General features: G+C 34.7%; 2 protein-coding genes across 2 annotated transcripts in view; both read right to left on the bottom strand.

The window, feature by feature from the left end:
* Nucleotides 1–434: 434 nt before the first annotated feature.
* Nucleotides 435–15,397, bottom strand: SLC25A31 (solute carrier family 25 member 31). Its single transcript, XM_016148109.2, has 6 exons — nucleotides 14,559–15,397; nucleotides 10,909–11,036; nucleotides 8,704–8,821; nucleotides 6,782–6,936; nucleotides 5,125–5,250; nucleotides 435–1,788 (listed from the first exon to the last, which is right to left on the bottom strand). The coding sequence occupies exons 1-6, from the start codon at nucleotides 14,800–14,802 to the stop codon at nucleotides 1,594–1,596; spliced, it is 966 nt and encodes a 321-aa protein (XP_016003595.1). The 5' UTR covers nucleotides 14,803–15,397; the 3' UTR covers nucleotides 435–1,593.
* Nucleotides 15,398–17,532: 2,135 nt separating this feature from the next.
* INTU (inturned planar cell polarity protein) overlaps nucleotides 17,533–24,679 on the bottom strand; it is a 52,451-nt gene continuing 45,304 nt past the window's right edge. The window contains exons 14-16 of the mRNA XM_016148110.2: nucleotides 24,287–24,476; nucleotides 21,532–21,689; nucleotides 17,533–19,512 (exon numbers count right to left, since the gene is read on the bottom strand). Of these exons, the coding sequence (XP_016003596.1) occupies nucleotides 19,401–19,512; nucleotides 21,532–21,689; nucleotides 24,287–24,476 (460 nt within the window). The 3' untranslated portion in view covers nucleotides 17,533–19,400. The remainder of the gene's footprint in view (nucleotides 19,513–21,531; nucleotides 21,690–24,286; nucleotides 24,477–24,679) is intronic.

Below are 24,679 nucleotides of genomic sequence, written 5' to 3'. Positions count from 1 at the left end.
AGTAATTTAACATGAAAAATTATACACATATGAATATACTTTAGCTATGTATTTTTCCAACTTTTGTGTTAACATTAAAAAAATGATTTTTTTAATAAAAATTCCATTATGATTTAGCTCACTATAAATCATAATATACAGATTTAGCTCAGTCCAGGATACTTCAGCAACATTTTACTTTCTTTTGTCCTAACTATATATCTTCCAGGCTTCACAGAATAGGCTTCTGGTCTAGCAATTTAGTGTTTAAATTCCTAATTGCCCTCTTATCTAGGCCATTCGGGATTTTAAAAGACTTTTTTCCTCTAAGCATGTCTCTGTAAAAATGGAAAACTTTTATATTTTCTTAATCTTTACATGAGTGACTATTCCTGATATTATTTAATTGATTTTCTTGGAACCATTATTAATCTTTCTTTATTTTAACACACAAAACTAATGATAGTGAAGGAGAGAAAAATATTTTGTTTTGTTTCTATAACTTGCTGTGTTATATTGACCACTGCAAGAAATGTTGACAGTTTTCAAGAGTTAATATTTTTCTCAAGCGATAAACCAACATATTAAAAAGTATGGTTTGGATTACTTTCCTTGAAGCATATTTTGCCCCTGTGCACCAGAAAGTTCACCCACCCCATTTTAACCCTCTCACAGCCTCACAAAATCTTTCTACAGTTTATCCTCACTAGCTTCACAGGCCTCTACTCACCAATACTTTAAAATCTCAAGGATTTCAACCGTACTATCTTCTTCAACATTTCTGGAACACAAAACAGACTCCTGTACAAAACCTTGGAAATCTTGTTTTCTATCTTTAAGCTAATCTCAATTCTGACAAAAAATTTTGTTATTCTCTGCTTATTAATAAAGTTAGAATCAAGGAAAAAAAGCTCAGATATAAGTTTTAAATGTCCTTTATTATCAATACAGAAGTACACAAACTAATTTGAAAAGATTTTTTGTTCCAAGATATATTCACATTAGCAAGATTTTATTTATTTTAAAGATAAAAATTAGCATATGTGCCATTTTATATCTTTTATTTTCCAACTACACGTTTAGAATGTCATTAAAGTCATTTAGTTTTTTTTTTTATCAGAGCTAGAATCTGTGCTTATTAAAAGCTATATGCCATAAACACTACATGTAGTAAACACCTGAGCTGTCCTAGTAGAGATGTTGTAGAAGAAAACTTAATACTTATCCCCATAGATATAATGATGACATCTCCTAATAAACTTTTAAGAAATATTTGTCATATATGATTTTAAAAGATGGGAAAAGTTATACTAAAAGAACAAATTTTCATTTCTTCTATTTTAACATTATACATTTTTATTTTCATCACAAAAGAAAATAATTTTAAATTAATAAAAATAACATACACTACTTCTAAGTAAAATGTCTCATTAAAGTGAGTTTGAGTCTAAGTGGGAAGGAAACCCACATTTATCTGATTTTTAGTATTTAAATCCTTGAAAAAAGCTTATGCTCTACTGCAGAATTACCACTTTAAAAATACTATCAAAATGTGTACAAATGGCAGCTATGTAAATTGTATGTTTAACAAGATAAATATATGCATTTAACAATTTAATCGCCTGATGAACTACCTCCAATATGAAAGAGTTCTTTAATTTTATCATATAATACCAATACTAAAGCACCTCCTGTACCACGAAGAACATTGGAGAAGGCACCACGAAAAAATGCATTGATTCCCTCATGTTGGTATATCTTCACAAAGCAGTCTAAAGTTCCTCTATATTGCCGTTCAGCCTCACCACTCTATAGAAAGAAAAATAGTTCCCTATTATCTTAATACCTTTTATCTTAAGATATATTTTATTTAGCACTAAGATAAAGTTAACACTGTATTGAGTAAGTTATGTTGAATTAAGGGGCATATATTGAATGTCATACCCAGTAGTTGGAGAACACTCATATTTTTCGGGCACATTTGAAAACTGACCATATATTAGGGCTTAACAAATTTAAAAAGATGGCATCACATATCACGATTTATCCGCTCACTGCATTGCAATGAGGTGATAAATCAATAGCAAAAAAAGTTAACTAGAAAAATACCTTCTGTTTGGATATTAAGAAAACACATTTTAGAAAATACTTAACATCTAACAACCACAAACTCTTTAAGTAAATTTTTAAGATGCAGCTTGAGTGGTAACTTATAAGAAAATGATGACTTTGAAATATTAGAAAGGAAAGGCTGAAAATTAATGTACAATCTAAATAAACATTTTTAAAAAAAGAATAAACCTAAAGAAAGTAGAAAAACATAACCAGTAAAAATAAAGGAACTAGAAAACAAACACAACAGAAAGCATAAAAAGTCAATAGCTATTTAAAATAATTTACTGACAAATTTCTGGAAATATAGTTTGAAAGAAAACAAGAAAAGGCTCCAAAATTATTAGAAATGGCTCCAAAATTATTAGAAATGGCAAAGGTAGCATCGCTGAAGATGATCCAGAAAATTAAGGGCAAAATGATATTATGAATAACTTCACGACAATTATTTTGAAAACTCAGAAGAAACCGATGAATTCCTTAAAAAGTATAATTTACCAACAGAAGAGAAAAAAACTGGAATAAATTCAATACAGAAATTCAAATAGCTGTTGAAAATCTTCTCTTAAAGAAAACTACGTACCCAGATGGCTTTATATGTGAGTTTTACTAAACATTTAATGACATTTAATTCCAGCCTCATGTAATTATAGAGAAGAGAAAAAATGGGAAGTCTCCCCGACACATTTTATGAGACTTGCATAGTCATGGTACCAAAACGAGACTAAGATAATACAGGAAGGACAAATTCCAAGCTAACGTCACTGAAACGTGGATGCAAAAATCCTGAACAAAAACAAGCAGATCAAACCCAATAAGGGATACAAAATACAATACATCATGACCAAGCTGGATTTATCCCAAACATATAAGGTTGGTTTAGCTCTGGAAAATAGATTAATGCAATATATTAACATTTGAAAAGAGAAAAATGTTATGATCATCTCAACAGATGTAGAAAACACATGACTGCTATTCATGATTAAAAATTGTTATAACCAAAAACCAAAAGTAACAGCAACAGCAGGACAAAGGATAAGAACAAAAATACCCTGCAGCTAACCTTAAATTACATAACACTGAAGGCAGTCTCTGTAAGATAAGGAACAAGACAAAATTGCCAGTTATTATTTCTTTAACTCTGAGATCAAGAAAGGCAAGACAAGGAAATAAAAGGTATAAGAATTGACAGAGAAGGGGAAAATCTGGTATTATTTGCAGATCATACACCTATGTGTATAAAAAAAAATTTTCAAAGCGTGTACAAATAGATTAGCTTTTATAATATCAAGTTTAACAAAATTGTGGAATATAAAATGAAAATACAAAAATTAAAGAGTATCATTACGGGCTAAATAACGTCTCCATAAAATTCATATACTAAAGTCCTAACCCCCAGTACACCTGAGAATATGACTATATTTGGAGACAGGATATTTATAAAGGTAATTAAGATTAGATGAGCTTCTTAGGGTTAGTCCTCATCCTGTCTGGCTATCCTTATAAGAGAAAGAGAAAGGACCACGGGAAGATAAAGAAAGAAGATAGCCATTTACAAGCCAAGGAGACAGGCCCTTAAAAAAAACCAACCCTGCTGAACACTTTGACTTGAACTTTTATCCTCCTAAACCGTGAGAAAATAAATTTCTGTTGTTTAAGTCACCCAGGCTACGGTACTTTGTTATAACAGCTCTAGCAATACACCAAATATATGAAAATACAACCATTTTAACAGGAAGTTGCAGTTATCATAACCCTTTTTACAACACTTCAGTGTGCATTTTCTAAGGCTTTTTTCTTACATACTCAAAGTACAGCTATCAAAATCAGAAAATTAAACATTGAAACACTACCATTTACTAATCCACAGTTGATATGCAAATTAACTTTCCATTGTAAAAAGTTTTAAATGTATTAAACTAGAGCTAGATTTAGATCAAGAAGAAATGCAGATGTAAATGGGATCACATTAAGGATAGTCCATGAATGAAGTAATAGGTTAGATATGCTTCACCCTCTCAGGTGGCCTACTGAGTTCTTCTAGTACCATTTTGTAGACATAAAATGAGGATACAGTAGTAACTATACCTCATAGCATTGTTTTAAAAATTAAATTAGTTAAAGGGTAAAATGCTGAGGACAGTATCTGGCATGTTAAGCATTATATTCCTTTTCTAACTTTCTGGTGTTATTATTTTCACTTGCCCTCATGAAACTTATCATCTGAATACTCAACTACTTCTCAAGCATACATTTATGTATGTGTTTCCCCTCTTCTTAGAATGTTCTCTCACTGGAGAAAAAGCCTATTTTCTGAGATTTAGCTCTCCAAGAGGCCACATCCGATCACTTTAAGCATTTGGGCACCCCTCATCTATTGCACTCCTGGAACCTACGCACATTTCTACTTAAACCATTAACTGTATGCCTTCAATACTATGAAAATAAATGTGGGTGCAGGTTCTACCTTATTTTATTTGTGCCACCATAATTTTGCTTAGATTAGGCACTCAAATATTTGCTGAATAAATGAATGTAACAATTAAGAGGAATAGAGACTGAACTATCGAAATTTGGGTTTGGGGATTTATATTTAGAACATAGATCATTATAAATAAATTTTCATCCTTTGAGTTGCAAATAATTTATTTTTCTTGCAAATGATGACACATATGTCAATAGCCGGTGACTGGGTTTATTCTATTTAATATTCAGTTAAGATAGACACACTCATTCAATCCCTGCCACCACCACCCCCCACCCTACTCCCCACCCCCGCCAACACCAGATAACATATGCTTCTGAAGTGGAAGGCATTTCTCTTCTGATAGACCAGGAAGAAGCTTTACTGGATGATGACTGTTTAAGGACAGGAAAAAATACAAGACAGAACACAGCGTACATTTATTTTTAATAAGTAAAAGAAATGACCTATGACTTTCAGCCAAAATCTCTCTTAAAAGTTGAAGAAACTATACATCAAGATAAGTGATATCAGAAGACTAAAATAATCCTATAAATAATATAAAATACCTGCATCATCATACGTCTTCTAACCGTATCAAAGGGATAAGAGAGTATTCCCGAGCATGTAGTCACAACTTGAGCAATGAAAAAGGAAACAAGAAACGGGGTTTCCTTTGGTTTTGGTAATAAGCCCTAAAAAAGAAAAATGTATCAATTAACCATCTAAACTTCCAAAACATCTTAAATTCCTACAGCAAGGTATCAGTAAAGGAGAATGCCATACACGGCTTAAAAACATTTGAAAAAGGTATATTTACTATTTTAATTGATGTTATTAATGGCACTGAAAAGTAGGGGAGATAGTAGTCAGTGACTAAAAAGCTTCTTCCAGTGAGCTAAAAAAAAAAAAAAAAAGAAAGAATCCTGCTATTATCATCAACAGAAGATATCTGATAAGCAGCTTTAAAGCTCTAAGCTAGTGAAGAAACATTCCTGAATTTCACAACTACTACAGAGGATAATAAAGAGAAGCAGAGCGAGAGTACAGAGCAATTTTTCTGTGATTAAATAGATAAAAGGTTGTGTAATGTCCATTAATGTATCCGTCTAAAAAAATACACTACAAACTAAATGTAATGTCATCACAATAAAAATGATATTCAACTACATTTATACTAATGATGGAAGGTAGAGATAATATATAAAACTACTATAAAATTTTCCTTAACTTTCAATCTTACCTAGTAAATAATACTGATGTTAATTGCATTGCTTCCTTTTGGAAGCATTATCTCGTAGTGATTAAGAGCATGGGATTTTTGCTTGCCACTTAAATAAATTACTTAACCACTCCCAGGTTATTTATCTTTAGAATGGGAATAATAGAAGCTATTTTATACATTGTGAGGATGTAAACTACTTAACCAGGTTCCTAGAATTAAGTAGTAGCTCAAAAAATGGTAGCCATTATTAAATGGTTCTCTTTACTATTTTATGGAAGTACTATTAAAATCTGAAATAGAAGGCAAATTGATAAAACAATCTGGAAGATACAACACAGAATCTGCCAGTACCCAATAGATACCTGAGTTACAGTAGCATTTTTTTTTACATTTAAATAAGTAATTATAGGCTAGCCATGCCGTCCTGAACATGCCAGATCTTCCTGATCTCGGAAGCCAAGCAGGATTGGGCCTGATTAGCACTTGGATGGGTGACCACCTAGGAATACTAGGTGCTGTAGGCGTTAAAAAAAAAAAACAAATAATTATACCTTACCTACTTTCCAAAAATGAAATAGTATATTGATTATTTGCATTAAAAAGTGATAATAAAGTGAATGTGAAAATCAGAAAAATTGTTGGAAGCCTTTCCATATGCCAAGATTTGATTATATGTAAGCCTAATTAAATGTTTCACATTTGCAATATGATGTATTGTTGTAAGTCTTCCAGTACGAACAGCCCAAAAACTTAATGTTTGGGTTTATATTTTATATCTAAAGCCCAGATCTACAACAGAGCTATAATTTAATTAGGTTATAGTGAAGTCATAATTAAACAGAATTCTATGTCTCTTATTTCATCATTAATTTTGATTTCTATAATTAAAAAAAACATATCTGCTGAACATATTACTAATTACAATAAAAAATATAAAATATAAAATATAAAATAAAAATACAGTCTCTTTGTTTAATATATTAGTTAAAATCCCAAATTACCTTAACTGTGTCATAAGCTCCAAAATAAGAGGCTCGGTACACAATGATGCCCTGTACTGAAACACCAAACCCTTGGTATAAACCAACAATTCCATCTGATTTTGCAACTTTCATAATACAGTCACCTAATCCCTTGAATTGTCGCTCTTCAGGACCTAAAATAAAGCCATTTAAAGTTTATTAATAGTGTCGTTTTTAAATAAATAATTAAACATTTTACGGATTCGAAATATTTGTAATTGCCACTTAGAAATCTAACAAAAAGGGGCACAAATCAAAATCCTCCTATTCATTAAAAATAATTTGGATTTCAAGTGGTGTCTTAAAATTTTTCAACTGAAAATATTAATCTCTTACAAAACCAGTCTAACTCAAGCAATACAACTGGCTTAAAACATTTCAATAAAATTACCAAATGTTACTAGGAATATAATTACTAGGAATACAGAAGTTTCTAATTTTCATTAGGAATGTAAAACTCCCCAAGCAGTTTCAGTTGAAGAGCAAAAAGACAGATAAAGCAAGTTGCTTCTCCATCTGAGGCATTTTCTCTGACTACTTATCTAAAATTGATGCCACTCCCTTCTTTTAAACTTTTTTCATGGCATTTATTGCTAAGTGACAGTAAATTTTAGTCATTCATTCATTTTTTATTACTTATGTCCTCTACTAGATTATAAGGTACACAAGCCATGAGCTCCGTGTTTTATACAGTCTCTGTGTGTGTGTATGTGTGTGAGACACACATATACATCTTGTATCTGAGGCATGGCCTGTTTTATAGCAGGCACTAAAATAAGTATTTGTCAAGTGATTTTTCTCCTTCCTTAAGACATTCTATTAAAACGATAATAGATGGATAAAACAGATTTAAAGCCATATAAGCAAAGAGTAAGTGACACATAATAAAATCTACAAATTTTAGCACAATGGAAAGGAGGGAGAGGAGTGGTAACACACTAAGTAACGCAGAGAAAGCCAAAACCTATTTTCTTGGAGAAGGAGATATTTTGAGAAGCAAGCCATGTGACCCCAATAACCTAAGAAAAACTTAGAAATTAGAGGAACTAAGTAATAATCTTGTGGTGAAAAACAAAGAAGCACCTGGGTGCTAAAAGTCCACAACTTCATCCTGAGTAGCCAAGTGACTTACTCCTCTGCCACCCTCAGGCTCCAATCAAATGGGGCCAATTGAGTTACCTCCACAATTGATTGAAAAGAGACTCACACAAAAAGGTACATTTTGTGAATTATCAGATCATCAGGGATATAAGGTAATTAAAAAAAGGCACATACAAAAGGATCAGTTGTAAGAGATAGATTTTTATAAGAGCAATATTAGAAACTAGAATCCAGTGTAATACTTTTAAAACTAAAAATAAACTGAAACCCAGAATTTTGCATAGGGCCAAGGATTAAGAGGAAAACAGTTTTAGACATGCAAGATCTCAATTTATCTCTTATTCCACTCTTCTCAGAAGGCTCAGAAAGCTACCAAAGAATATAATCTACCAAAACAAGATTGTAACAAAACATAAGAAGGTATGATAAAATAAGTAAGGACAGAGGCAAAGGGAATCTCTAGGTTGAGAATTATACATCTAACCCAGAGAGGAGTCATAATCGAGACAAGAATAAGTGCATAGAGAGATCTAGGAGGTGGCTCTCAAGGAAAAAAAATGGAAGTAAGTTATAAGCAGTCTCTATGTTTGCTCTTTTGTTACTACAGCATTCACTTTGCCCTTCCTTTTTTTAAGGGAAAAGAAAGTAGTAGTAATCTTTAGGCCCTATGACTCTACCATTTGGTTCAGAATAAAAATTTTAGATTGTATGTCTAACAGTGTTGTTACAACATGACTCTTATAATAAATACAGTTTAAAACACACAGAAGTAAGAGTTAGTATTTCTAAAAATCCCATACCTTTTCCAATATCAGCAGCTAATCTGGTTCGGGCAAAATCTAGTGGATACACTACACATAAGGATGTTGCCCCAGCCGCTCCTCCAGAAGCCAAGTTTGCCAAAAACCACCTCCAGAACTGAAATATATTAATTAAAAAGTAGTTATTAAACTACAGAATCTGACTGTTTAAAATTCTGATTTTTATAAAGATTAAAAAGCTAGATTTACAAATTGCTTTTCTAAAGTAAACATCTATAACAACACATACCATGTTATCCAAAATACTATTCTTCATGCCCACATAGCTTTTGTTTCTTACTATGCAGTCTGGGAGATTCAGTTTAGATGCTGATATACTGAAATTCCGAAGTACTTTAATGCCCTCCAGCAAAAGTAGCCCAAATTAGCAAAAGAGGGCACACAAGATAATCATCTATTTAGACTATATGTATTTTTGTCAGTAATAGTGTTAGTTATGATCGAAATGTAAGTCATCTATGGAGGCTTTAGTTGTGCCCTTTTTGTGGTGGGGGTACAGTGATACTTCATAAAGCTGCAATTTCACTTTGTAATTTTAGTACAATTAAATTTAAGCAGCTCAAAATATATGTATGTTATGTGCGAATGCTGACATGAACATTGGCACAACTTAATGATAATGTAATTGAGTGGCATGTAAATTAGGCATTATTGATCTACTAGTTCATATCGGTTGTTATGGTTCTTCTGAAAAACATTTAAAATGTGCCCTATTTAATTAGGTCCAGTAAACTGCTTTTCACCATCTATAGATTACTGGAGAAAAAAGGAGTATTTAAATTGGAGTAGTTTTAAAAAATTCAGGGTACAAGGTCACTGTAACCACACAATGCTTTCAGTGCACAATATTCTAATCAGCTCAGTTTGTTTTATTTTCTAGCTCTTATTTCCGATAATAGTTTTACATCTCAGCTTTGGAACTCTCAATTTTCTCTTGACTTAGTATGCCCTTCCTATCCCTTTTTCTGTTTATTGGTTTTTTTTAAATAAAAAATTTACTGAACTATACTCTACTTCAAATTCAATACTTCCTCCATGAAATCATATTATCTTTCAACAAATACTTCATCTACCAGAGAATTAAAGGTGAATCATGCGTCCAATATGTAAAATGTGTCAATGTGTTCTAGATTCTCTTTTAAAATAGCACTTACAATCAGTTTCTACTTTCAATTTATAATTATTTATGTACATGTCTCATCTTGCCGCCTACAGACTATAAATTTCTCAAGGCCAGGATTATTATTTTCACTTAACTTTAATGATATATTTATATGCCATACATGCAAAGTATACAATTCAACAGACTGTTAGTAAAGTCATATTTGTGCAACCATCACCAGTTTTGGAACATTTTCATCACTCCCCAAAAAAATCCTGTACCCATAGCAATCAACTCTACATTTTTCCCTTATTACCCTGGAGCCCTGAGTAACCATTAAGCTACTTTCTACCTCCATAGATTTGTCTTTTTTGGACATTTCCTATCCATGGAATAACACAATATATAGTTATTGTGACTAGCTTCTCTCGGTTAGCATAATGCTTTCAATGTTCACCCATACTGTAACATGTATTAGTACTTCATTCACTTTTATTGCCAAATAGTATTCTATAATATAGATTTACCAAATTTTATCCCTCCATTCATCAGTTTACTTCACAAACCAGTCATACTTTGTGAAGTAAATTGATGAATGGAGGGATAAAATGTAACCCAGAGTAATAGTAATGCATTCAATAAATATTTGTTTAATGAAAGGTACAGAGGAAACAATTAATTGTTTAAAAGAATAAACTACCTCAGAGGTAGAAATACATATCTCTTCACTGCTTTTTATTTGCTTAATAAAAGCAGATAAAATGCTGAATTTCTCTAGTGTAGAAAAGTGATTATAAAATGTAAATTACATTAAAATTAATGTTTATTCAGAGAAATATTACCTTCAGACAAAATCTCTCTTAATTTTTAAAATTGTGTTAAAAGGTTTGGAGAAACTTGTAAAAGTTAATATAATTCTGTTTTTCATATACAATTTCCATATCTTAACACATATTATATGTTAATAGTTACTATGTTTTATGTTTTTCATGACTTGAGAAACTCCTCCCCAAATAAAACATCACAAGTAGATAAATCCAACTATTTCTTAGAAAATTTTAGACATACTAAAATATACTTGCCTGTTTTTCTTTATTAACTCCCGACATAAAAAGTTGTTTGTATTTGTCCTTAAAAGCAAAATTTAGAGCTTGTGTTGGAAAATAACGAATAACATTTGCCAAATTGCCACGCCAATAACTGAAGAAACCTACAAAAGAAAGCATACTAGAAATAAATTTGCATTACTTAAAAATTCCTATAGTTTTAACAGACTTAGCTATTTGAACTATCTAAAACTAAATCCCTTTCTCATGAGAAAAAATAAAGTTTATATATGTCTCCAGTGAAGAAAAAGGCAATGTTTACTACATATACCTCACTCCGATTTTAATTTCCAATAAAAAGTCTTGAATACCTGAGAACCTACAGAAAACATCAGTTGAAGGGCTTGCTCATCTATCTATCTATCTATCTATCTATCTATCTATCTATTTATAGTGACACTGGCTAACAAAATCCAATAAGTTTCAGCTGTACATTTTAACAGTAAAGCATACACACACACACACACACACACACACACACACACTTTTTACAGTGTTTACCTCCCACAGTTAGAGTTCTGTCACCACATATTTGACCCCCTTTACCCCATCTACCTCCTCCTTCTCCTCTGCTAACCAGTAGTCTACAGTCCATGTCCATGAGTCTCTGTTTGTCTCGTTCATTTGTTGCTTTTAGGTTTATATCCCACATATAAGTGATATCATGTGATTTTCAACTTTTTCTGTCTGGCTTATTTTGCTTAGCATGATTATCTTGAGGTCCATCCATGTTGTCACAAATGGCAGTATTTCATCTCTTCTTATGACTAATATTCCATTGTATATAAGTACCTCAGCTTCTCTTTCTAGTAGAAGAACAGAACTCAGGAGTATCTGTCAGAAAAGCCAGTAACCCTTAGCCTCATCTCCAAACAAAGATATACAATTTCTACAGTGGTAAGGCTAAAACAAAAGTTTTTATACATATTTATGAGAATGAGAAAGGGATAGAAGAGTTTAAAGCATCCTTATCTTTATGTTCTGGAACCTAGACAGAAAAGGGATAAATTTGCAATTAAAGGCAGTCTCCAAAGGCCTGATGGAGAGAAACTTTCAAGGTCAATAATCTTCCCACTTCAAAACTCTATGATAGACCAATCCTAGTATGTGTTGCCCTTATAATTCAAAGCTGCCTTTATAATCCAGAGCTAGAATGCAATAGGCTAGCTCTTCGGTAGCCCCAGTGGTTTTTATGAGATGGTAAATTGTCAAATGGTTTGATCTTGCTACTGTGAATAGGATACTGCTAGTCCCAGCTTGGAGAATACCCAAAATAAGGTATTTATCTTTTAAAGATTCAAATGAAAATAATTTCAGCTGACTGGGGTAGTGCTCAGAACCGCAAATTAAATAAGTACACAGAGGGAAAGATATTTGTTAAATAAGTGTATTTAGTGGGGAAAAAAAAACTCAGACTCTTGGTGAATTCTAAACTGAATATAAAGCAGTTGCACAAAGATAATTAAGAAGCATATTTAACAGCCAAGAAATAATCTTCTCAGTACTCACAACTGATTCAATCTTTACTAGTGCATTCAACATCTAATGGAAACAGCTACCATTTCCTATGCATTTAATACCTGCCAGGAACTGCCGAAGGTTCCATTATGTATATTTCATTTAATCATCACATGTGGGTTGTCCAATAGCCTCCATGTTATACATGAACAAACTGAAACTTTAAAAAGTTTAAAAACTATCTAAGGATATGGTTACCAAGTAGCCAAACCAGGATTTAGAATCAGATCTTCCATCTGGCTCCAAAGCTCCAATCCAGGTTTGTTTCTGGAGGAACTGTTTTTCATTTAACCTTTATAAATTGCCCATGAAGTAGGTACTATTAGTCCCTTCATCTTAAAGATGAAGAAATGAGTTTCTCAGACAGATTACAAAAATCTACTCTGTGTACTGTACACAGAGGCAAGCAAAATTTGCCACTTCATGTCTCTGGCATGAGGATTATTTGGGGCTGATTAATTTAAGGAAACAAGACTCAGGAAGTTTTTCTTCTCACCTTCCCTTTAATTACCAGAAAGAATATAGTGAGGCCCTGTTCCAGGAAAAGAACCATCGCTAGAGATAACTACAAAGCATTTTGGGGGCTAGCTATGGTAAGCTGGGAGGAGCTGGGAAGGATCTTTTTATTCAAAGTCCTTTCTGTGTCCCATTGTCTCAGCATGGTGCAACAAACGTTTGTTTATCAAACATTTGCTTTCCCATCTTCCTGTAAATTGCTCCTCTCCTTTAAAGTCTCAGACCCCTAGACTCTTCTCCTTAGCTCAGAATGGCACATAAGCCTCAACTGTGCAACTGACTGCCTGTGGTTCTCAGCTTCTTAAAGGTTACTGTACATATGTAATTAAATTTGTTTTTCTCCTGTTAATCTGTCTTCTGTTCATTTGATTATTAGATCATCCAAACATAGAAAGGTAGAAGGAAAAATCTTCCTCCTTTATACAAGTTTGTCTCACACACAGTCACAAATGAACATCAGGAATATGTATTAGTACATTTAGGAATGCATACATAACAATTAAAGAGTTAAAAGTTAGTGTGCATTAACTATACAATAGGCACAAGGCTGAATATTCTATAGGCATTATCTTGTTTAAACCTCATAACTACCATATCATCAGGTAGGTGCTATTATTATGATACAAAACGTACAACTGAAACTGAGGACATTGAGTCTGAGAAGTTAAATGAGAATGGTTCAAGGTCGCAAGGTAAGGAGAGGGAAGGCTGGGACTTGATTCCAGATCTGACTCCAGACTTAGAGCTATTAAATCTCTACTGCCTCACTATAAAAATCCATCCTTGAGAAAAATAGTATTTTCTGGTCAGAACAGAAACAAGAGAAAAGTAAGAGTTATGCAAATGTAGGAGTATTTTGACTCTCTAGTCATACAGAATAAAAGGACAGTTTCCTAATATATCATCACAAAATTGGTAGAGAAAAACATAGATGTTGTGGTATCTTTAATAATAGCAGAAGAGCTAAGTTTTTGACTTAATTGCCAAGAAAAAATCTCTTAAGAATTTAAAAGAAAATAAGATCTACTCCAAACTTAATTCAGAAAAAATAATTAAGAATTAAAACTGATGAAAAAAAGTCCCTGGGCCATTTACTGGTCAACATACTAGCTAAGAAAGGTAAAGCTATGCGTGTTTGGATCTATATTCTAGATCCAAAAGCTTCTATATTTGGAATATTTCTCAAACGTATTACTTCAACTAATAAACAACTTAAAGCAACTGTTAACATACAGCCAAGTGCCTAATGGCATCTCCCCCAATCCTGGGAGGTCGACCACTGCCTTCCGTGCTAGGCATAGGTGTGCCAAAGTGTAAATCCTGCTGTGAAGGAGAAATTTAGAGAGAGAAGGTGGTCTGCCCCGCAGCAGGCCTGGTCACATGCAATGCAGGCCTTCTTGGCCCTGGGACAGCAGAGCTCCTGAGACTGATTAAGAAAATGAATTCCCGAAGGTGAAGAAATAAATTCATTAACCACCGACAGTCAACGGCTGGCCGTGATGCCCGCAATCGGCCCCTCCTGGCCCACCCGTTTTACTGGGAAGCTGACCCGGAGCAGGGAAGAGGATGGCTCCGCGGCCGCCCATACGCACCCTGCTCGCGGGGAATCCGCACCAAGCAATCCACCATGCCTTTGTACTGTGCCTCGCGGCTGATTTGCTTGGACGAGGCCTGCACCTGCAGCAGCAGCTTCACCCGCTCGATGGGCGCCACTGCCGTCTTCGACACAGCCGCTGCGACCCCGCCTGCCAACAGGTCCTTTCCGAAGGATGTGGCGTCAAAGAGCTGCTTTCCCGCCTTCTTCTCCGGCTTCTTTTTCGGGGGCTCACGCTGCATGGTGGGACGACGGATGTAAAAATCGGCAGCAGCGGGTCAAAACCAGAGCGGGAGCGGAGACAAAAGGGAGCAGAAAACCGCTTCGGCGTCGTCGTGGCGGGAAAGTGGCGCGCAGGACGCCGGGAGGTCAGCGCAGCGCGGGGGCAGCTGGGAGCTGCGCAGGCGCGTCCGTGCGCCTCCAACCGCCTCCCGCCACCTGGCGCCGGCCACGTGACTGCCGACACGCGGCTCCGCGCGCGTGGTGCTGACTGGTGAGCCTTCCTGGCTTTCCCTGGCTTGGGGCAGGGTCAGGCGGCTGTGGGTTCTGAGCCGGGAAGACGCAGGAAGGGACCCAGGTGAGATATTCCTGTATAAGGATAGTTAGCCAAAATTAAAACAGAACAAAACAAAACCTGAGGGATTAACTGAGTTTAGTTTTAGTTTCCAGAGTTACCCTCCCATTTTCCTTAGAATCCTTAGAATTTGCTTTAAGCTCTGCTTTTAACAGCAGTCGTTTGTCTAGTCATGGTTTTGCCGATTCCTCTTACAATCCCCCCCATACACACACACACACACACACACACACACACACACTCTCTCTCTCTCTCTCTCTCTCTCTCTCTCTCTCTCTCTCTCTCTCTCTCTCTCTCTCTCTCTCTCTCTCTCTCTCTCTCTCTCTCTCCCCCTCCCGCAAGCCAGCATAATTCAACGTTCTCCTTTCTCCTTTATTTGACTGAAATTGGTAGTTCTATATAGAGCAGTGATTCTCAGTCCGGACTGTAGTCAAATGAGACAGGAGAGTGCCATTTAATTGTGTTTAATGCTTGGGCTTAAGGAATTTTAATGTGTAATTTACCAGTGACATTTTCTAGAAGTGGTTCACAAACTTGTTATTTTAGGGCCCCTTTTCACTCTTAAAAATTATTTAAGACCACAAAGAAGCTTCTGTTTTTGTGTTACATATTTTGATATTGTTTCATACATATTTTAAAATATATTTTTCTAGATGTGAGGATAGCCTTGTTTTATATTTTCGAAAATGTAATGTCTGACTATATAAAAGACAACTGTATTTATATAACTGCTTTTCAGTCTGCCGAAATATCACATGTCTTGTAGCCACTGGAAAACTCCACTTTTAGTGATGAGAAAAGGAGAGTAAAACAGGCAGATGATGTCTTAGTATTACTAAGAAAAGTTTTGACCCCATGCAGTCCCAGATGTCTTGGCGACACCTACGGCAGTCCCTACCATACTTGTGAGAACGCGCCTGAGGCTTATCAGATTCAGGTTTGATGAGTTTGGGCAAGAATACTCAGTAGATATACATCAGGCTCCTACATCATGTTTGTCTCTTATTTCCTCCCACCTCACTTTTTTCCATTAGTATATCCTAGAGGTCCCTCTAAATAGCATATATGTATTCCTAATTCGTTTTTATAGCTTGTTTGATGGTTTCTAATAAATAGAGATTTCATCTTATACTCAGAAGGACTTGCAGAATTTTGAAACATCCATAAATCATGAGTTGACTTATTTGAACTTGAGGTTCTAATTTTTTCTTCATTAACTTAAGTGTATTATAACACTTTTAATAACTACTTGTCACTAACAAAAAAATATTTGTTAATATTTTGATTACCTCACAAAAAACAAGTAGCCAGGTCCTACAGGCAGGGTGTTTTGGGGTCCTTCCTTTGCATTCAGGATTATTTGACTCTTAATTGATTTTTCAAACCCGAGTCTCTCCATTTTACATGCTACCACCCAATTAAGCAACTGTATTAATCATTCCTAGGCTTAAAAAATTTAAAGTCACCTTATTGCACTAACTTAAGAATCCTTTGTGAAATGCATTGCAAATTCAAGAAACTATTGGTGTTTAATCTGAAAAAAAGAAATCTGAAAAATAAAGGGTTTCCATCTCCTTTAAGGGAATTCAAAGCATTAGCACACAGGGAAAAAGTTAACCGGTGATTACTTGAATCACACTCTAAAGTGCCAAAAGAAGTCAAAGAAAACATCTTGTCACAGGGAAGATAAGTAAAGTATCTACGAGGACATAAAAGCAAGTGTTCTCCTGCTCCCCAGGGCAGTGTTCTTTTCTTGTCTCTTCCCTTAAGCCCCACCTTTGACTCTGTAATTGACAGTGATTTTAATGTATTCTTTTATGATATTCTAATGGTTACTTCTGACATGTATTCACTGACTGAAGACAGAAAATGTGAAAGTATTTAGAAATGTAGCTTTTTCCCCCCTTATAAGAGCTTTGAATCTGCTCTTTTCAATAGACTAAGGTGAAAGCGTTTATTTAAACTTGCTGCATTGCATTTTATTTACTGATTTAGAGAACACATAAAGTCCTCGTGATTTATATATTATCAATATTAAAAGCATAGAGTCTCAAGGCCTTTGTGTTGTTCATTCTGCTGTCCTTAGAAATCAGTTTCTTATTTATTTCAGGTCTGGGTCACCTGAGCAACCCTTTCCCTGGCTACCCTTTCCCCCATACTCCATTTCCCACTTTCTTCATTTTTTTTTCCTCTTGGCTGTTATCAACATATTTTACTTGTTTGTCTTATTTATGGGCTGCCTCTCCCACTGGACCATAAGCTCTGTGAGGACAGGGAATTTTAGCTGTTATGTTCAGTGCTAAATCCCCAGCATCTAGAACAATGAATGCTTGGTACAGAATAGAAATTCAATAAATATTTTTCGGGTGAATGCATGAAAAGGAAACACAACCTCAAACAAACCTCCAAACCATCTTTATTAAAATCTATCAATATAGTATAAAAATAGCTTCAATTATGTAGAGTATAGAAATATAGCTCTACAAAATTAAATTATTTTCACACAGTTTAGTGTATAAAGTCTTAATAACATTTAATAACATTTACACATGTCCAAGTATAAATCCTTGTTTTCAAAGTGTTTAGTGCTGAATACTTTTCCTCAGCTGCTTTCCAACATTTTGTATACTAGCAGCTATGATTTAGCTGACTCCTTGGTTTTCAATCAGTGGATATTTAGTAGTAATATTATTAGTATCCTTAATACTTTTGTAGTACATAACATGTGCCAGGCAATATTTAGAGAGAACTCACACAATTATTCTCCATTTTATTTTCCAGAATGTTCAAAGCAGATAAACCTAGTAAATTGTTATCATAGGTTTTCCCATTTGTATTAGAAATACAAAAAAGTAGGCACTGCATATTTACTATTGTGCCTATACAGATGATACGTCATCCTCAACAGTCTCTTGGCACAAATAAGAAACTCCCTTGTAAGTGCAGTTTTCTAACCCCACAAAGCAAAAACCAAGCAACCAACCAACCAAAAAAACAAACAAACAGACCAATGAGAGCTAAAGAAAGGGGAGAGAAATAGGAGAAGGCATAGAATTTAAAATGGCATTTTGGGGGGCTAAAACGTGATGGTGGTAAGGCAGTACTTAATATATATATTTTTTAATGGTGGTTATATAATCTTTTGCATTAATATTCTTTGGTGAAAGAGACCATTTGAAGGATGCTAACAAAATCCAATTTAAAAATGTTTCTATACCTGCTAAAGAGTATACCTCTGGGGTATCTGCACTGTTACTTTGTCCCCTTTATTTTATGAAGTGGCAGACAGGCACTTACCTAGTTTCAGTCTGCTCTACTTTTAGATGTGAATCTAAACATATTTGGAAAAATGAGCTGCTAAGCTTACTTACAATGTTTACTTCAGTACCCATCTAGAGATGAAAACCAAGGTGATGTTTGGTTAGTATCTCTTAAAAAAACAGTATCTCTCTGCAACATGGGCATTACTGTATACACTACAATACAGCTAATGATTTCCCCTTATTAAGATCAGTATTGTCTGCTTTATTTCATTTATTGAGTGGTGGCCTCATGATTCTTTGACACCAGGAAAGCAGTTCAATAGACTAAAATTTCATTAAATGAAACAAACAAAAAGTCTGCTATGATAAAACCCCAAGTTTTCAGTCTGTTTGAAACTCTGAGGTGACCAATAGCTGCATTTATTAATAATTCTCTGTTTAAAATAGCTCATGGTGTTTTGGGGGACATATAAAGAAATGTGTAAGACATTTAATAAATACTTTTAAACAAAGTGTCTTAATACTCACACTAACAGAATGCCCTGAGCTCAGAGGTACAAAGACTTGCTCATGGTCACAGCACTAATTAGTTTTAGGACCTGGTTCTGTCCCTCTAATTTCATGATTCTTTCACCAGATATCAGTATTAGTCTTGAGAAAAATACACAATGAATTGGGTATTTTTCCAAGATAAATAGTTCCTGTATTAATTGTATATAAAACAGTTCACATTATTTCAAACTAGTCAATAAATTAATATTATATACCAAAATGGAAGTGAGTTAACAATTCACATTTTGATCAAGTATTTTTTCAAAAGTCTCACAATACTACGCTAGATAATGCATCAAATACAACAGTATGTCATTTTGATACTTAACATTATGCTCGATATTGAACAGTGAAAAGAAGCTAAACCTTATCTTTTGTGTGTGGATTTCGGCAATCCTCACACTGCTCAGTGCTCCATGCAGATTTCTTGCTGTGCAGCAAGAAAACATGGTTACAGGGTTAATCCAAAGAACATTTTGAAGGCCATTTCGATGGCAACTTCTGTGACTGAGTCATGAAAACAAACATAAAGTTCTTGAACTTTGGGACGAAGAAAGAGTCTCCTGTAGAAGAAAACAACACACTCATTTTAGAAATCTATAAAAGGAAAAATTTTCAAGAATCTACATATCTACATTATATTGAATTATATGTCCATATAATTCAAAATTTCAATTCGTTTTATTTCTGAAATAATCAGTAGTAAATTTAAAAACAAACAATCTATAGTAGGGAAAATGCAGCTAATTTACTTTTAAATAAATAATATATGCCTTAGGTCAGTTTTTTTTTTATTTTTCCAGAATGTAAAAAGCCTATTCTATCAATATGTATCACCATACCCCTCAGTTTTTAAATGTTAAATTTAACCATTTTTATTAGGATAATGCCAATGGTGTTACCATCATTGTAAGTACAATAACTATTAAATATTTTCATTTACTTTTTAAATGTTAATTATTATTAAAACATTGAATATATAATAGCTCTTTTTGGAGGTGGTACTGAATAGGGATTAGTACTAAAACTTTATTTAGTTTTTTTAAAGAGTTATAATCATCCAGTGGCACAGCTCTGATCATATTTCACTGAGTTGAGCTTATGTTGATGCTCCCAAATTTGGTATGTTACACATTAGAATCACAAGGGAGCTTACTGGGATGGGGCACAGGCATCTCTGATTTTAACAAATGACCCAGGTGACTCTAAATTATATGGACCAGCACACAGGAATTACTGCTTTGGATAGCATTTGTAAAGCATTTGTCATACAGTTGAGTACTACGTGGCAGGTGTCCAGTAAGTAACATTAGCCTCACCTAACTCCGTGCGCCTTCCACCACCAAGTCTTTACCCCAACTCAAAGATCCTTCAGCAGCTTTGAGTTCAGTTCTTTAGTCAAGAATTGAAAGTTCCCTGCAGTGGCCCCAACTTAGCTTTCCAGCTTGATCTTTTTCGCTTTATCTTTGCATATGTCATTCCTTTACCATCCTGGCAAACCAGTCTATTCAGTGCTATCTATGCTTTGTTTTGCTCTTTGTTCATCCCATCCTTTTCCTAGAATGTTCTATCCAAATCCAGTTCATTTTCCAAATCAGATCAAATGGAATCCCTAAGCCTTTCTTTGTAATCCCAGCTTACACTCCCCCCCCCAAATTCCCACAGCATTTGGTTATACCAACTAATTTATTATATATATGTATATCTAGGTATCTATCTATATCCATGTAATATGTAGATATTTGAGCCCATTTCATATTTCTTCTAGATATAAGACAATTAGATGCAACACTGTGATATTATGTTTCCCATACCACCCACCCACCACCACGTCTTTCCAAGCACAGCTCCATTTATTAAATCATTATATATTTATCAAGCGACTATATTGCTAGGTGCCAATGGTGGACAAGACAGATGTGATTCTTGACCACATACAGCCACATTCTAGTCAGGGGGATAAAGACCATAAACAAAAAAGAAAATAATAAAAGAATGATACAATAGAGAATAACTGAGTAGCCACTTTAATGTGAGAAAGAGATCATGGATCTTCTCTTTGCAGAGATGACCTGTTAGCACCGGTCTGAATATGAAGAAGCCAGACGTGCAAAGGTTAAGAATCAGAACATCCCACACAGAAAGACTAGCAGGAACAAGATTCAACTGGTGCCAGTGTTGTTGTGCACACTGGATGGAGGAAGAGAGTGACCGGAAGTGGAAACAGAGGTGGGCAGGAGTCAGGCTGGGCATGTTCTTATAGTCCATGGCGGGTGAGGGGAAGAGGGAAAGAGAAGGAAATAGGGACAGAAGGATAGAGATAGCAGTAAAATTTTAAAATACTACTTTTTAGTTTATTATAATTTTATAAGATTATAAAACTGAATAAGGTTTTTGTTTTTAATAAAGATTTGGGAGGAATTTAAAGGAGATGCTTAGCAAATACAATTCTAAAATATATTAAACTATTATAGTTAGATTAATAGTTGCATGCCCACATCTTAAAACTTTATCTCCTTTACTACCTGTCTTTCACTTTTCCAACATTTTACTTCACTGTCAAATACTTTTTTTCCACTTACCCTACTACCCAGTAAGCCATAACTGGTGGTGCTTTTCTCTGATCAGTCCAATTTTCAGGTGAGCATTCAAACAACACACCGTGTTCTTTCACAGGGTTTAGAGATGACACTGAATTTGTAGAACCAGAATGATCTCCAACATTTAATGCTTTCTTTTTCTGTATATTAATATGGGTTATTAGTATTAACTGGTATTAATAATGCTACTTTAAAAGTTTTTCACATACAGATCTGAATTGGCTGATGCTAATTCTTTTTTTCTTAAAAAAAGGATTTTTCAATTAGAGTTGACATGCACTGTTACTTTATATTACTTTCAGGTGTACAGAGTAATGGTTAGACATTTATATAATTTATAAAGTGATCCCCTGATTAGTCCAGTACCCATCCAGCACTATATATGGTTATTACAATATTATTGACTATATGGCTGACCCTAATTCTTAAGTTCTGGCAATGACATTCTTCTCCTTACCTGCAGAAAAAGTTCTACTCTTCCTCATACTTGCTATAAATACCATCTCCTAAAAGAGACTTCATAGGTAAAGTGCCCCTTGACTCCCAGGGAACGTTTTGTTCACAGCCCTATATTATTAGTATTTACATTACATTAGCAGTTCATAGGTCTGTCTTCCCCAGTACATTAAAGCCCTTTTCCAGGGCTGAAACAACATACTATTCATCACTGTATTATTTTAAAGCAGCAGGGCCTAGTACATAGTAGATACTTAATGAACAGATTACTAAATGAATACATGATTTTGTAATTTACTTAAAACACATATACTTAAAGCAGTATTGTCTCTTTCTCTAATCATAGTCTATTTCCCATCGATTAAATCATTAACAAAACAATGACTCACGTGTTGATTGTCCTGTAATTTAGAGTGGTAATGTTAATGTGGTCATAGGAGGAGGCAAGCACAGCTTTTATCTACTCCATCTTGCCCAGACCCTCCCCAATGACTTATTGGAATATAAAGATTTTTTTTGCAAGGCTCAAGCCAAAATAGTGGAGTGGTCCTTGATTCTTCTCTTTCTGTCATAATTCTTATTTAATCCATCAATAAACCCTTTTGGCTCACCATTCAAAATCTGTCCAGAATCAAAAAGCCATTATCATTTCTTGCTTTGAGAATTTCTATAGCCCCCTAACTGGTCCCTGCCTCCACCCTTGCTACCTTATAGCACCTGTTCTTCCCTCAGCAGCCTGAGTGACCCTTTCTTGTCCCTATTCTGCTCAGAACTGTCCCATCATCTCCCATCTCCTTCAGAACAAAGCCCAAAGTCCTTAAGTCTGTCGGGTCACGTGTGATCTGGCCCTGCTACCTTTGCCTCCTCAGTTCCTACCACTCTCCTGCCCACTCAGCCACTCTGACCTCTGTGGCTTTGCACATGTTGTTCCCTCTGCCTGGAAGCTCTGCCTTCAGATTTGCTGCATGGCTCGCTCCCTCCCTCTCCCTCACTTCATTCAGATCTCTGTTCAAATGTTACATGATCAAAGGGATCTTTTTAAATATTAACCTCCATTTCTCACCTTTACTCTGTTTTATTATTCCTTTTGAAATGTATTCTATTTGAGATATTATACTACTTGCTAATTCATTCACTGCCCCTATTAGAATATAGGCTTCATGAGGAAAGGAACTTTGTTTTTTTCACTGTTGTATCACCAGCACCTAGAATAGTGTCTGGTGAATGGTGGGTACCTCATTTTTAAAATAATATGGTGAAGGGTAATTGGCATTACTAAAGATTACTGAATAAGCTAATGAAATATTCCCTTATAAAATCTATCAGTTATGTTAAATAGGAAAGGAGGAACGTAAGAATGCAAAGCTCATAGGGATATAGGGTCAAATATAACATTCTGCTGAGTACCAATTTCTGATAGCTTGAAGAAGACAGCCTATAAGACACAGAATTTTGCTACTGAATAAGTCCTAAGTGATTATATAATTTTTAATTACATAAAATTTCCTCAGCCCACTTACTTTATAGCTGAGGAAATAGGAAGAGTTGAAGGGACCCTCCAGGATTCCTACTCCCAGCAGCCACCATTAAACCCATTTCTTCACAAATTTAGATCCTTAACATACATACTGCTATACAGATTATAATCATCTTCAGAGCATTTTATTTGGGGGGGGAGGGCATATCATGAGTAAACATCTTTATGTTTATCCTTTTCTACGAACACTTATCTTTCCCTGCCATTTAAACAATCTAGCTAATATCTTAACTGTATACAAATAATATTACTACTTATCCAGAAGGTACAATATTAAATGAAACTTAACTCTAGATGGAAAACCAACCAACCTACCATTTGCAACAGTGTGTTTCCTGCTGTATTTTACTCCACTGTGTTCCAAAATATTGTATACTACTGGTTGAATACTTAAGAATTATCAGAGTTACCAACTCATAGATATCCTGTCCAAGTAAAGGTTGAGTCACAGATGCCAAAAATGGAAAGCTAATTTACATTATTAGCTACTATATTCTATTTGCTATAGAAAAACACAGGTCTACCACTTCCCGAAATAGTAACCTAGGATAAAACCCAGTATTATAAAACAAAGCTCTGAAGTTAAGTACCAAGAGTGTAATGCTTTTGCCATTCAAGTTAGATTGACTATTAAAATAAAAGTGCAAACAGTCATTACTAGACATATTGATAACAGAGCTTTTAGAGAGAATATTCAGAGGTGTGGAAAAGAAGCCGGCAGAAAACTATACAGCAGTGCCCTACCTCTTCCATCAAGGTCTGTTGGAAAACTGCACGGATGGAGAGACAACACTGATGGAAATTCTTTATCAGCTGCGGGTGGATAGAGCCGCCTAGCTGGGCCACCTCTTCATGGGTAGGAGTAATAAAGATCCCTTGCACTGTTTCTAGGGCAACATAGTGGAAAAGCGTGTTCTCAGGACCAGATGTCAGTCTTGAAAAGAAAAAAAGACATTTAAACGTAAAAATTTTGCTTCACATGGCATAGGGAATTAGCCGTGTGAAGTTAGCATTAATGTAATGTAATGGAGAGCTGGAGGAGAGAAAGAGCAATTAGGAGGATCGTTTTATAAACTATATAAATGTCTAACCAATGTACTGTATACTTGAAACTAAAAATAAAATTTTAAAAAAGTT

This window comes from Rousettus aegyptiacus, unplaced genomic scaffold (genome assembly GCF_014176215.1).
Source record: "Rousettus aegyptiacus isolate mRouAeg1 unplaced genomic scaffold, mRouAeg1.p scaffold_m13_p_16, whole genome shotgun sequence".
NCBI lineage: Eukaryota > Metazoa > Chordata > Mammalia > Chiroptera > Pteropodidae > Rousettus > Rousettus aegyptiacus.
Note: the sequence above shows the minus strand (reverse complement) of the source record. Positions and strands in the feature narration are given on the sequence as shown.

Excerpts from the sequence above, each read along its gene's own strand:
- SLC25A31 (XM_016148109.2), bottom strand. The coding sequence starts at position 14,802 with ATGCAGCGTGAGCCCCCGAAAAAGAAGCCGGAGAAGAAGGCGGGAAAG. Across the intron at positions 11,037-14,558 it reads GCGGATTCCCCGCGAGCAGG|GTTTCTTCAGTTATTGGCGT; the intron begins GTGCGTATGGGC and ends TTTCTTTTGTAG. Across the intron at positions 6,937-8,703 it reads AGCTGCTGATATTGGAAAAG|GTCCTGAAGAGCGACAATTC; the intron begins GTATGGGATTTT and ends GCTTTATTTTAG.